At 39.3% G+C, this 13,332-nt stretch overlaps 1 protein-coding gene across 2 annotated transcripts in view; it reads left to right on the forward strand.

Moving 5' to 3' along the window:
• Window positions 1-13,332, forward strand: part of SNTG1 (syntrophin gamma 1) — a 566,961-nt gene that overhangs the window by 292,375 nt on the left and 261,254 nt on the right. For both annotated transcript variants that reach the window (XM_034762903.1, XM_034762905.1), the window contains one exon: window positions 3,353-3,487. In XM_034762903.1, the coding sequence (XP_034618794.1) occupies window positions 3,353-3,487 (135 nt within the window). The remainder of the gene's footprint in view (window positions 1-3,352; window positions 3,488-13,332) is intronic.

The following is a 13,332-nucleotide window of genomic DNA, read 5'->3' on the forward strand; positions in this document are numbered from 1 at the left end:
AGATTTATTCATAGATCCAGTCAAAGATGTATTTTAGTCATTTCTGGTTTAAATTGAGATCTCTTCCCTTTATAACTCACTTATCCTCCGCCATTCCCAAGTCAAGGGTCGTATATACTGACCCAATAGCATATCTTGAAAACTAGAGCCAATCAACAATTTTAAGCATCATTTTTGTTCTCAGTGACCCAGAATTAGTAAAGTTTGACTACATTTATTTCAGAAGCATTTTGGCTGTAGAGCAGTGTTATATGCCTTGTTGTGATTGTGCTTGGTGTGGCTCACTATGGATGTGATACCCCACGTGGGGGTAGGTTTGCCAATTTTGGTTGGACGTACTGTATTCCCGGAAGTTTATCACATGACATCATTAATTAAAAATTAATCTTTAATTCCTGGAGACTCCAGTCCTGGAGGGTTGGCAACTCTATGTGGGGGTTGAAGCCACATTTAAGTGTCCCCCAGTGTAAGGGGGCAAGTTGGACAGGTTTGATTGCTGGTGTCCACAGGAAATCCATGATTGTGTCCTTTGTGCTGCAGCAGTAACAGAACGGAGTACATGTCAGTGTGGAGCAGTATAGAGACCACTCTGCATCTCCATCTCAGAATCCCTTCTGAGCCTTGCAGTATGTAGAGCAACAAAATTCATCTCTCTTCTCCCTGTCCTCTCCACTCAACTCTATATACACATGTACCTTCTGTACATTCTTGAAGTAAGGTTTCATCAATTTATTATTGGGAGCACCTCCTTAAAACCCATTAGTACTCCTTGACTGTGAAGAAGCAGCTACAGTTCCCCTCATCAGATTCAACCAGCATCTCAGTTTAGCTATATCCTTGGCATAGCGTCTCACAGTGAGCCCTAACATTTCCCTGACTTTTACCCCTCCCCAGACTGAGGAAAAGAAACCTTTTTTATACCCAAGAGGTGGAATCCTGCACCTTTTGAAATCAGTGGGCATTTTACCATTGATGTTAATGGGGCTAGGATTTCACCTGGCATGTTTTTTTAGCAGCGTACAATTCTCATGGTTTCTGGACTAGAAATCCCAGAATTCTTCTGATTTTGGGAGAGAACTTGTTGCAGAAGTGAGCTGAACTCTGAATCTTCATAAAGACCCAAGTTCACCATTTGATGCTATCCTATGTCATTGTAGAGGGAGGGCTCTGGTAGCGAGTGAAGAGTTACTTAGTTACACCCTAGAATAAGGACAATTTCATTCTGTAACACTTTCTTTCTCATACACCCATGCCCCACCCCTACTGATTGATTTTAAGCAGGAACTGATAACCACATCCTGAGATATCTGGCTCTTGGTAGTTGCTGGAGTTGTGCAAACATATTTGCTAGATGGGAAAAAAAAGAGAAAAGTAATAGAAAACAATAATATTTTTCTGCCTCCCAGAGGATTTTTATAGAGTTTTTTTTGTTTTGTTTTTAACTTTGTAAAATGATCTTGATAGTGTCCTTTTAATATCAGCTTATGAAGAATTTCCTCACACCAAAAAACACTATGCACACAAAAGCCCTGGGTTCCTGTCATTCTGGCTGTGGGCATTGCATGAAGTCTTGTACAGAGAGATTTTTGCTGTGAATTTTCAACACAGACTCTGACATAAAGATTAATAAGTACTGTATGCAAACACTCCTTCAGCCACTTGACTTCCCAGACCTTTCACGTATAGTCTACAGGTAAAAGTGGTATAAGAGACAAGTCCACAATGCCACTGTACATTAGGTTAAAAGCATGTTGACGGAAGTTGAACAGCCCTACAGATTTTCTGATTTGTAAGTGTTTTTTAAAACATAAAAAGTAAAAGCCATAGCACGGAGCAGAATACCAGACAAAGCTAGGTTCTATGATCAGTTTTTCCTTGTCTGTTTAACTGCAGTCTACCTTGTTTGAAAAGTATGACAAAAGCACAGGATGGATTGATTTAAATCATTGATTTTAATCATGATTTAAATCAGCAATCAGGAAACCTTGATTTAAATATTTGATTTAATCTTGTTTTGCATTTGTATTTGTTAGTTATTTTGCAAAAGAAAGGTTGATTCTTCTAATTGGTTGGTAATCACTGAGACATGTTGATTTGCCATTTACTATAGCCTTTACACTAAAGTTGGTACTTCTTTTTGATAATCCAAGGATACATTATATCTATACACTGATTTAAGCAATTATTTATCTTAATGTACATTTTTCAGCTGCATAATTTTTATTTTTTCTTTGAAAACGGTGAATAATACATTTATTCACATGATGATGATGATGATGAATTTATTTCTGTTTTCTGTCAAGATGCATTTGGATAGAAATTGGAATTCAATTAAAAATGCACAAAACAGTATTTTAAAATTATATACATTATATAAAACTACTTTAAGCATGTGGATACACAAGGAAAAAAAGCAAGTGTATCAAAATGTTTTGCATTTTCAAACGAATTGATTTATTAAACAAAGGAAGTATTCTGTAGTTGGAGCTGAGACGGTTGTTTCTCCTCACCATGTCCTTCAAGATTTTAGAACTAGTAGAACTCATCATCTCACACTTCATTTGTATTCCTAAATTGGAAGAGGAAAATACGCTTTCCTGCTTTTTCAATTCCCAATCAATTTCTCAACTTCGAATGAACTAATTGTTGAATTGAACTAGTTGAATAAATTGAAATGAACAGAAGAAGATACAACAATATCAAAAACTGGTCTAGCACTTCAAACTCTGGTTCCAGGCACTTAGCCAGTCATTTCCACCAGTTCAGTTGGGGGTTGATTTTCTTTCAAACTTCATCAGCAAACATGTAGTGCTCAAATATTATTTTTGTTAATGTAAATGAATTTTATCCACTCTGCAAAGGCATGATGGATGTACCCTTTGTACAAATTAGGTATTGTACATGACAGTAAAATATTGGCTTTTGTGAATTACTCTTTTTTATTTATGAATGATTATTCTGGAGATGTTAAACTCAGTTTCCTTCCTTTGGTTGGATATACTAGTGGATGTCTATTCTTATCACATGAGCAGATGGATTCGGTATCCAGCAGTTAATTATCTGACACCAAAGTATATGCTCTCATTGAAGCTAATGACAGAAGTTTTCTTAACTCATGAGCAGGGTCAAGCGCACAGCATTTAAAAAAGTTAACATTTGCCAACTGTTACAAGTAATTGTGATAATCACATATACTCTTTGTGTTAACTGTTGGAAATATTGAGTTAAGTTATGGTGACTCCATTACTAATAATCCATCTAAGAAATATCATTTAATCTGCTTTATAATATGGGCGTTGCTGATAACATTTGGAAACTAAGCAAACTTTTCTCTCTATTCCTTCCTTTGAAGACAAAGACAGGGATTTGTTTGCTGCAGGATGGTAATCAGGAGCCTTTCAAAGTGCGACTGCACTTAGCCAAAGATATTTTGATGATCCAGGAGCAGGATGTGATCTGTGTGTCTGGTGAGCCTTTCTATTCTGGTGTAAGTAGTCTTTTATTCCTTCCATTAAGGATTATTTTATAAATGAAATAACAGTGTATATATTTTATAATTCACCCAACTTGGTCTTCTCTTTGATGAAGCTATGTCTAAGAGTATGCAAATGTGATATCTTGAGTTAATATTTACCAGTACTGGTCTAGGAAGAAGCTGCCATAGGTAGCTGTAAGGTGTGCCTTTCACTACTCAGGCATGGGGTATTGTTTGAATGCTGAGACCGTCATATTTTGGGACCACTGGATAACATATAAATGATATGGCTAATGTTTTTTCCATGTGGTGCTACACAATCCAGATCGTTGAGAGCAATTACATATGTGAGTAGCTCTTTAAAGTCAATGGACTAATCACATTCTAAAAATTATGCATGTTGCTAGGTGCTTTGATGAATCAGGATCTATGAATGATGCCCTTTGCTGCTATTGGTTGCATAATATATTACCGTGACTCTGGACTTTATTTAAGTTCAGTGTCCATGCAGTGGCTATCACTTTAAGTTCAACTAGAGCAGTGTATTATTTTAGGAGTCATTAACTCCTGTTCAATACTGTAATTTTTGAGTCATCCATGTATGATGTGTTACCATAGTTTTAGTTTCCTCAGTTTGTTGTTAGGGGATAGAAATGCCAGAAGTAGTCTCATTTAAAAGTACAGAAGTACTCTAATTTAAAGGGTGATTGAGTTTAATAGGCATGAAACAATGTGGTTCTATAGTTTAATGATATGCTATAGAAATTACTTTAGAGACCTATAGAATTTGTTAGTTCAAAAACCTAAAGAAAGGATATTATTTTCTGACAGACTTCTATACCTGGGATATATATTTTTATTACATTTTAGAAGATGGTTCCAAAACTCATGAAACCCAGTTACTATTAATTTCTCTTGACTTTTCCATACAGACTATAATTATATATTAAGAGATTTTTTTTAGGTTTACTCCCAACAATTATAAATGCTTTCTACTCCCATTCCGCTAAGTGAAGCTATCACAAGATTTCATGTAACATCTTGTGAGAGAGAACTACACAGTGTCTGTATCTGTCAATTTTCTAAGACTGCTGTATGTATTAGTTAATTAATAATCATTGCTTTGTGCTCCTATATTTTATAGTATCGCTAAATAAAATTGTAATAACTGTCACATTCTGGGGTGCGATCCAGACCAGCACCACCTGCCCCGTAACCTTATGTGCCTTACAGTGCTTTGCTGTTGTGGCTCCCAACCTGGGCTGCTCCCAATCCACCTACCAGCATGCAGGTCACACCCTGAGTATCTGTGTACTAGATAGCCCTGGTTTAGCTGTTCTGACTCTAGCAGCCTATCTACAGTCCATCGCTCCACTCTGGTTTCCACCAGCCTTGGTTACTACTTGCAGGGTGACCTCAACACACTCCCAGCCCCCAGTTTTCCCCAAAATCTGTGTTCCGCAATAAGTAGGCCTCTCCTGGACAGTTCAGACATTAAGGCTCATTGTCCCTTTAAGGAGAAGACATTCAACAGTTTATTACATAAACTGGAGTTACCAAACAGTTCAGTTTAAACACAGCACTAGATTTGTTTTATTTTTAATCTAAGTCAGTTTATTACCAAAAGAAGATAGGATTTTACATGAATTCAACTATAATAGAGAAGGTTAGAAATGGTAGCAGCAAATAAAATGAAAACATTCATCTAATAGTCTAAAACTTAATCTAGCAAGTTTTGGTTTAAGGCTTTGTTCAAGATGGCCTTTCTCCCCACAGCCTTCCAGCAAGATGGTGACTGACCCTCTCCTTGGTCATGATCTCTCTCCCAAAGGTGCAGCTGTCTTTTCCAGTCTTATTAATCTCTCCTCATATGGAAGCTGTTCCATACCCCTAAACTTTTTGTTGGCCTTTCCTGTACCTTTTCCAATTCCAATATCTATTTTTTGAGATGTGGCAACCAGATCTGCACACAGTATTTAAGATGTGGGTGTGCCATAGATTGATATGGAGGCAATAAGATATTTTCTGTCTTGTGTAAGGTGCTTTCAGTCACACCTCCTCCATTACAAAGCTTCAGGAAGGTTAGCCACTGGCTGACCTGGAGACAGTAGATTAGAGCCCTCCTTCCCAGACAGGGAATCTGCTAACATGTACATGTAAAAGGGAAAATAAAATATAATTTCCATATCCTATTCTTAGAATATGATGCTCCACCATAGTAGCTTAGAATTGGAGCCTTTAGTTTTGTGTAACCTGACTACTGGGGAATGGTCTGTTAGTACCCTGAGTTTTCTGTTAAAAAGATAGGGCTGTAACTGCTTGACCGCCCACACAATGACATAACATTCTTTCACTATGAAAGAATAATTCAGCTCAGTGGGTATCAGTTTCTTCCTTCAGGAAACAATGGGGCATTTCTTCTTGTTCTCCCCTGAGTGCATTAGTACTGCCCCTAAACCAGTGTCTGATGCATCCGTACACAGCACAAACATTTTGTCAAAATTAGAAAAGGCTTTTCAGACAAGAAGACATTCAAGGTTTGACCTGCATGCTGATAGGCTGGTTGTAAGTGGCCCATATTTGGAGCTACAACAACCAAACAATGTGAGGCAACTGCGGTTACAGTGTAGGCAGTGACACAATCCCTAATTGGTCTGGATTGGAGCCCACCTTCCTGAACCATGACACCCTGTGACAATAACAATATAAAAAGCACACACTAAAAATCAGCCAACAAAATGTCATCAGTACTAAAATAACTCTCCTGGATCTCTCCCCAAAGTAAATTACTCTTCTCTCTCTACCCACCCTCTGAGACAGAAAAGTCTGTGGTTGAACTACTGAGAGGCATATGGTGAACAGATTAATGGGAACAGGGGTGGCTAAATCACCTTCACTTCTTTAAAGATCTCAATATTAGTAAATAAATAGGCTTCCCTATTTGCACTGAAAGGATATGGACACGCTCTCTATAAATGTCTTGGTTATTTGCATGCAGAGTGTGATTTCAGTTTTTGGCTGTTCAGTCCTGTATGAATGAAGTGTGTACATCACTGTTTGCTGATGTTGGTTTATGTACTATATGGGGAGTGTGGCTGTCACTTTCATCAACCATGGAGTGCTGGATACAATCTGTGGCTGCACCTTCCATTTCATAGACTACCCTCAGCAGCACATTGAGCCTTCGTGAACCCAGGCAGAAGGGAGCATGAGTTCAAACTCAGGCCTTGGTTGTTCCCTTAATAGCACCACACTGCAGCACTGCCACTTCACCAGGACAGTTCTGGGTGTATTTATTAAAAGATTTTATCACTTCCAAAATGACTTTCATTAATATGCTGTGACATCTATTACGTATGCTGAACATGGCATTTTAAATAACTTCATGGCATGCATATTTAATATTTTTCATTAAACATGAAGGCTTTCCCTTACAGTTGTTGTCTTCTGTCTTTTCAGAAGATTATTGTAAAAGTTAGCAAATGATTTGCTTAATTGATTATCCTGTCCCAGATTAATTGCATAGTTTATTTCAATATGCATGTGCTTTATATCAATGTGGTGATGAGGATTTTCTATTCTCTTGGCAGTGCCACTGTGGGGCTAGACACTTTTGAGCCCTTTACCCTGATTTCGTCTGGGATTAAGACAAGGTACTAAATCAATAGGTTCATTCTAACTAAGGATGATAGACGTTTCACAGACTGTTAACTATCCTTTTGTCATAGGCCATTTAAATCATCTTGAATCATGTGCTCTAGTTGTCTAAGCTGATTAAACTGGTACCATGGGGGTCCTCTTCTTTTCCTTGTTAGATTTTTTGTTTGTTTGTTTGTTTGTTTGTTTAGTTCTTGATGAGTGTTAGGGTGTTATATTAACTGCAATGACATGTAAATGAATGATCTAAGCCCTTTTTAAAAAAAACATAGGTTCTATAAATGGATGTGTTCTGATCTGTTTCCAATACTGAATCATTTATAAAATATGTATTGTAAGTGAAAAAGAACAATAATGCAATTAAACTTTACAAACCAGTAGACATAGTAGCAATCACTTTTGATCCTTTATAAGTACATATTTAAAAATAATTTTAAAATGCATGTTAGGATCAGATTATGCTACCCTGACAAATGGAATAATACCCTCCTTTAGGCCCATCTCAACAACTTTCTTATTTAGGAAGTCAGTGTAAGCAAATTCTTAACTTTCAAGTGAAGAATATGTGTACATGCCTTCCTGAATAGAAACAAACTTCGGCAGGTGTTTAAGTGATTTCCTGAACTTGGTCCTCCAGGAATAGTGACATAGAAATCACTGTATCAGAGGGATAGCCATGTTAGTCTGAATCTGTAAAAAACAACAGAGGGTCCTGTGGCACCTTTAAGACTAACAGAAGTATTGGGAGCATAAGCTTTCGTGGGTAAGAATCTCACTTCTTCAGATGCAAATCTTGCATCTGAAGAAGTGAGGTTTTTACCCACGAAAGCTTATGCTCCCAATGCTTCTGTTAGTCTTAAAGGTGCCACAGGTGCAAATCTTGCATCTGAAGAAGCGAGGTTCTTACCCACGAAAGCTTATGCTCCCAATACTTCTGTTAGTCTTAAAGGTGCCACAGGACCCTCTGTTGCTTTTTATAGAAATCACTAACTCAACTGACAATCCTAGCCAATAGTTTTTGCTAGTGGTACTCATGGTTATCTATGGTGAGAAAAATATAAAATTAAGATTGATGAGTATTAGGTAAGATACAGACAGCAAAAAAAAAATGCTTTTCACAGTACTGGACTATCACAGAACGTCATTTTATGCTGTGGAATAGTATTGCAATCTTAAAAATAAAGAGAAGTACTTGTAATTGGTAGAAACTTCCATGACTGCTGAAGACACTGGCTGAGTAAGATAATTAGGATTAGAATAATTACTCCTTTTTATTAAAAACAAACAAATCAAAACTAAACAATATAAAACAAACAAATTCTCAGTTGTGTCAGATACAATTTATATAAGCATAAGAGTCATAAATGACCGAAATAGAGGAATCTTCCCGCACTCCCCCACCCCAATATTCTTTGTTGGCAGATCGATAGAATGACAATGAACTTAAACTTGCAAGAGACTGTCTACTTGCTGTTCAAAAAAAAAAAAATAAAGGCGGGGGGGGGAGGGGGTGGGACAAAATATTGCACAGGTGGTAAAAGACTCAGGTCTCTTAAGATCAGCCCTTAAGTCCAATCTATTCAGCCAGGCAGATGGATAGTCTGCTCTAAGATAAATTGTTCTCCTTAACCACTGAATATAGGACAAGAAGTAATGAGCTTAAACTGCAGCAAATGAGATTTAGGTTGGACATTAGAAATAACTTCCTAACTATAATGGTAATTAAGCACTGAAAGAAATTACCTAAGGAAGTTGTGCAATCTCCAACATTGGAGGTTTTCAAGAACAGGTTAGACAAACACCTCTCAGGGATGGTCTAGATAATATTTCTAATATCCCTCATTGCGGGGGACTGGACTAGATCACTGTAGTGAGGCAGAGTGGTCTCTCTTTGAACATTGAGACTGAGGGACCACTACCCTCCCCTTGGTGCATGGAGCCAAACTCTCCGCACCCCACCCCCTTGCCAGAAGTACTGAAGTATAAAGGGATGCCCTGCAGCTCAGTTGAGGTTGACCAGGGGAGGAGGCAGATGTCTCTTGTAGGGAGCTGAGCCTTCTGTGGGACTCTGGACCAGCAGCTGAGCACACTAGTGCCCTACTGAGTGAAGAGACAACCCCCAGAAGTGGCAGCCGACCAGCTGCAACATGGTGAGACAGAGCCTCAGCTTGACAGAGCAACTCCAACTAAGTGGGGTAGGAAGCAACCCAGGGGAACCAGACTTGTGCTGCTGGGAAACGAGGCAGCAGATTTCGGTTTCCCCACCGACTCAGTGGGGACCCCCTGCCGCTAACAAAATCCTAGGCTGGGACCCAGTGGCGTAGGGTAGGCCCAGGTTCCCCCATCCCCTTTTCCATTTCCCCACCTCTGGAGATTGGCAACACACTCACTGCAGGCCTAAAGACCTGTGCCTTGATTGTTGTTTACCCCACCCAGGAGGCTGTGGGCTTTAGACTGTTGATTGCTGCCTGCCTTAGCCAGCAGGCTCTAGGCTAAAGACGGCTTATTGATCTGCCCTTCCCGGAGGCCAGAACTCCAGACTGTTAAATGTTATTTGCCCCAGTCAGGAGGCTGCAAGCTATAGACTGCTTGTTGCTTGGCCCCAGCCAACAGGGCCCGAGCCCAATTACTGTTGCCTGATGCAGTGAGGCGGAGTGGTTTCCCTCCCAACTTGAAAGTGAGGAACCACTATAATAACCTATCAAGATCCCTTCCAGTTCTACATTTCTATGATTCTATAAGATGCCTGTACTGAGAGTAGATAAATTGAGGGTCCAGGGGGAAAATAAAAAATGTAAAACCCCTTGAAACCGTTGGTGTTTGTTATAAATCATGGCTGTGCATTAGGCTCATCCATAGAAGTAGGATTTAGGTTTTATGAATTTTAGAATTCCAAGACCAAAATTGTTAAGTTAAGCAGCTGAAAATTCATAACATCCCAACACTTCAGTAGCACATCTGAAATTCAAATTAAAGAACTATAATACAGGGGTGGTCTGTTCTCATGAAGGATGGTAAAGCCCAGGGGCTAGCCAACCCTTATTTCATGGCATGGTCCTTTAAAGTTTGGGGAGTTCTGATGTATGCAAAGGCCTAGGAAATGACAGAGGCAGATACTGGTAAAGAGGAAGTAGTCCTGGAAAATATTTAGTGTTTGAGGGAGAAACCCTGTTACTGTCCCTTTAGGGCCCAGGATTAGCACAGGGTGGGGCAAGGCTCCACTCTCTCCCAGTCAACTATGACGAGTCCTGAGAAGGAGGGCAAAATATATGTGGGAAACTGAGCCAGCATGGGGAGAAGCTAGCTGAGGTCTGTATCTGGCCTGAAGTACAACCCAGCTCCTGGAGAAGGGCTGGGGACTCCTGAAAGTCAGGGTGGAATCCTACCTGAACCCTTATACACAGCCCATAAAGGCTTGGACTTCAGGGGCTAAAGAGGGGCTAAATTTTGTACTCTGAAAGAGTTAACAAATTATATGCCCCACAAAAGGGGTATCTGTTTGAAGTGCTCGGGTCTGAATAAATGATTGAGAGAACCAAGAGGGAGTAGAGGACAACATGTTTCCTGGGCCACAAGAAGGTGTGCTTGATGGTGGCATCCTACAACAACAGTACTTTATAAAAAACACTAATTCACCAAGATGAGGAGTCACCAAGTTCTGTAGCATCATTTTTGTTGTTTCTGTAATAGATGTTGTTGAGTTATTAATTCTTGCCCTGAAAGAGTTTTTTGCTGAAGTGGATCCCCAAGCCAGTCCAGAAAATCAACAATATGAAAACCGAGTACTCTAAAACCATGGATGTTTCAAAGCATTTCCTCTTTTTCTGTAAGACTGCTACGAAAATAGGGTGTTCAGGCTGACAAAGTATTGCTATAATTCCTCAACACAAGACATTGATTACTGGTATTCTGTAGTGCTTTTCTGAAGTTCAGGGGTGCACTGAAAAGTCCTAGGGTAGTCTGAAATTGTACTTCTTGGACTTATTCTAATTGTTAAATTATCACAACAAGTATAACTGATGGCTGTTGATTTTCTTAGATTTCGTGGCAGAGTTACTGCTTTAAAATCCAAAGGGCATCTGTTCAAATCCCACCAGAATTCAAATTATTTCCACAATGATAAGGAACAGGTGACTGATTCAGTTTGACTGATCTGATTCTGTGTTGTTGCATAGTAAGCTATAATTAAATACCTGTAGGTGCATTTTTGCAGCATTCTGTGATTAAGGATCTTTTGGCTAGATTCATAGGGACAATGTGTAGTTAGTTAATATGTTGAATGTTAATGACTAATTCTGGTATTAAGACACACTTTTGGAAATGTACAGAACAACAATACCTTGGAGTATTATAGCACTGCCCATCCATCATTTCAGTTTGAGCTTTACAAACAGATTTAAAGGGAGTATTTGCTCCATTGAATAGATGAAAAATCTGAGGTACCAAAGAGTAGCTTTTTACCATGTTGTCAGAAAGGAAGGTTGTTGCAGTTACTGTCAACCAGATCTCCTGATTCCCAGTCATAAGCATCAGTCATACGACCATACTACTTTTTCTCGTCAGAATAAGCAAATACCATCACAAATCTATATTTATTTATTTTCTTATTTTCACTTTGGCACTTGTGAAAACAAGTGGATTGATAGCTTCATAGACAAGGGCTGCATGATTTTTTAGAATAGAGATGAACAAATTACAGATAATTTACTTGAATAATTTTAATTCTTTTTGTTTGTAGAGTCTCCACAAACATCACTCTTTGTTGAAGATATTTGTTTAAAAATAATTTATGCTATTTGTTACTTTAAATTGAAAATTCAGAATGTTGCTTAGTTGTGACTAATAGGATAAATCATATGGTACTATTCCCCTTTCCTCAAGTATACATTTTAGTTTTGGACACTAGCTAAAAGTGAATTTTAATTTGTTTTCCATGAGAATTTGAGTGTGGAAGCTTAAAAAGTAGCTTTCCATATGTATGTAGCCAGGGGCGGCTCTATGTATTTTGCCACCCCACGCACGGCAGTCAGGAGGCTTTCGGCGACGCACCTGCAGGAGGTCCGCTGGTAACACGGATTCAGCGGAGGTCCGCCAGTCCTGTGCCTTCGGCGTACCCGCTGCCGAATTGCCGCCAAAACCGCGGGACCGGCAGACCTCCCGCAGGCATGCCACTGAAGGCAGCCTGACTACTGCCTTCATGGCGACCGGCAGGCTGCCCCCCGCGGCTTGCCACCCCAGCCAAGCGCTTGGAGTGCTGGTGCCTGGAGCCGCCCCTGTGTGTAGCCCAGTGGGCTACTTTGTCTTTGCATTATATTCTGTTTTGCATATTCAGCAGTAATGCAAGAAACCTACAGGCCTGTATCCTGTAAGAAGTTAGCTTCAGCAAATTAGCATAAGGCTTGAGGCCTATGAACTTTGCACAGATAAACTTTGCACAGATAAACGGCCCAACAGAAAAACCCAAGTATTTGGGAAGCTGAAAATAGTGTTTAAGGTGAACTTCTGACCACAGCTACATGAGTCCTGGCAATGAATTGATGTACGTAACAGGTACGTGAGATACATCTATGACTAGTCAGCTTGCCTGCCTATAAATCTTTTCTTATAAGTTTATTATTTTCTTATGGGTTTGATTATTTGTTTTATTATAATAGGTTTATATTAGAATATATTTTGGCTGTAACACCAGGGACCTGCTGGCCCCATCCCATATGTTGAAGTAAGGCAAATTTAGCATACATTTGTTTGGGACCTTTCACCTGGATAGATGGTGATGAGCTAAAGCATAAGGTCCATATATGGCTGCAACCTTTAACATAGAGGAGGTATTAAAGCAGGTTGTCATTGGGCCCTTCCTAAGTTCTGTTTTAAACTTAACAGATACCCCACAACTTGGAACTTGGAAAGAACCGAAATAACCAGTTAGGACAGAAATAACAAATGTGATACCTAACCACAAAATAGCCATGGTAATGAATGGACATATATGATAATAAGCTGAGATCACTGATATACTAACCTATAGGAAAAAGACATTCCAACATTAGTAAGGCAAGGAAATACAAATAAGGAAAAAGGGGGAAAATTCCCTATTGAATATGCATCGAACATAGTGGCATCAGCGTAATGTATTATAAAAGTGGCATCTCAGCCTGGGGGCAGTAGGAGAGAGAGATGTAGCCCTGGGGAGGTGCCAGAAT

Source organism: Trachemys scripta, chromosome 2 (assembly GCF_013100865.1).
Source record: "Trachemys scripta elegans isolate TJP31775 chromosome 2, CAS_Tse_1.0, whole genome shotgun sequence".
Classification (NCBI taxonomy): Eukaryota; Metazoa; Chordata; order Testudines; family Emydidae; genus Trachemys; species Trachemys scripta.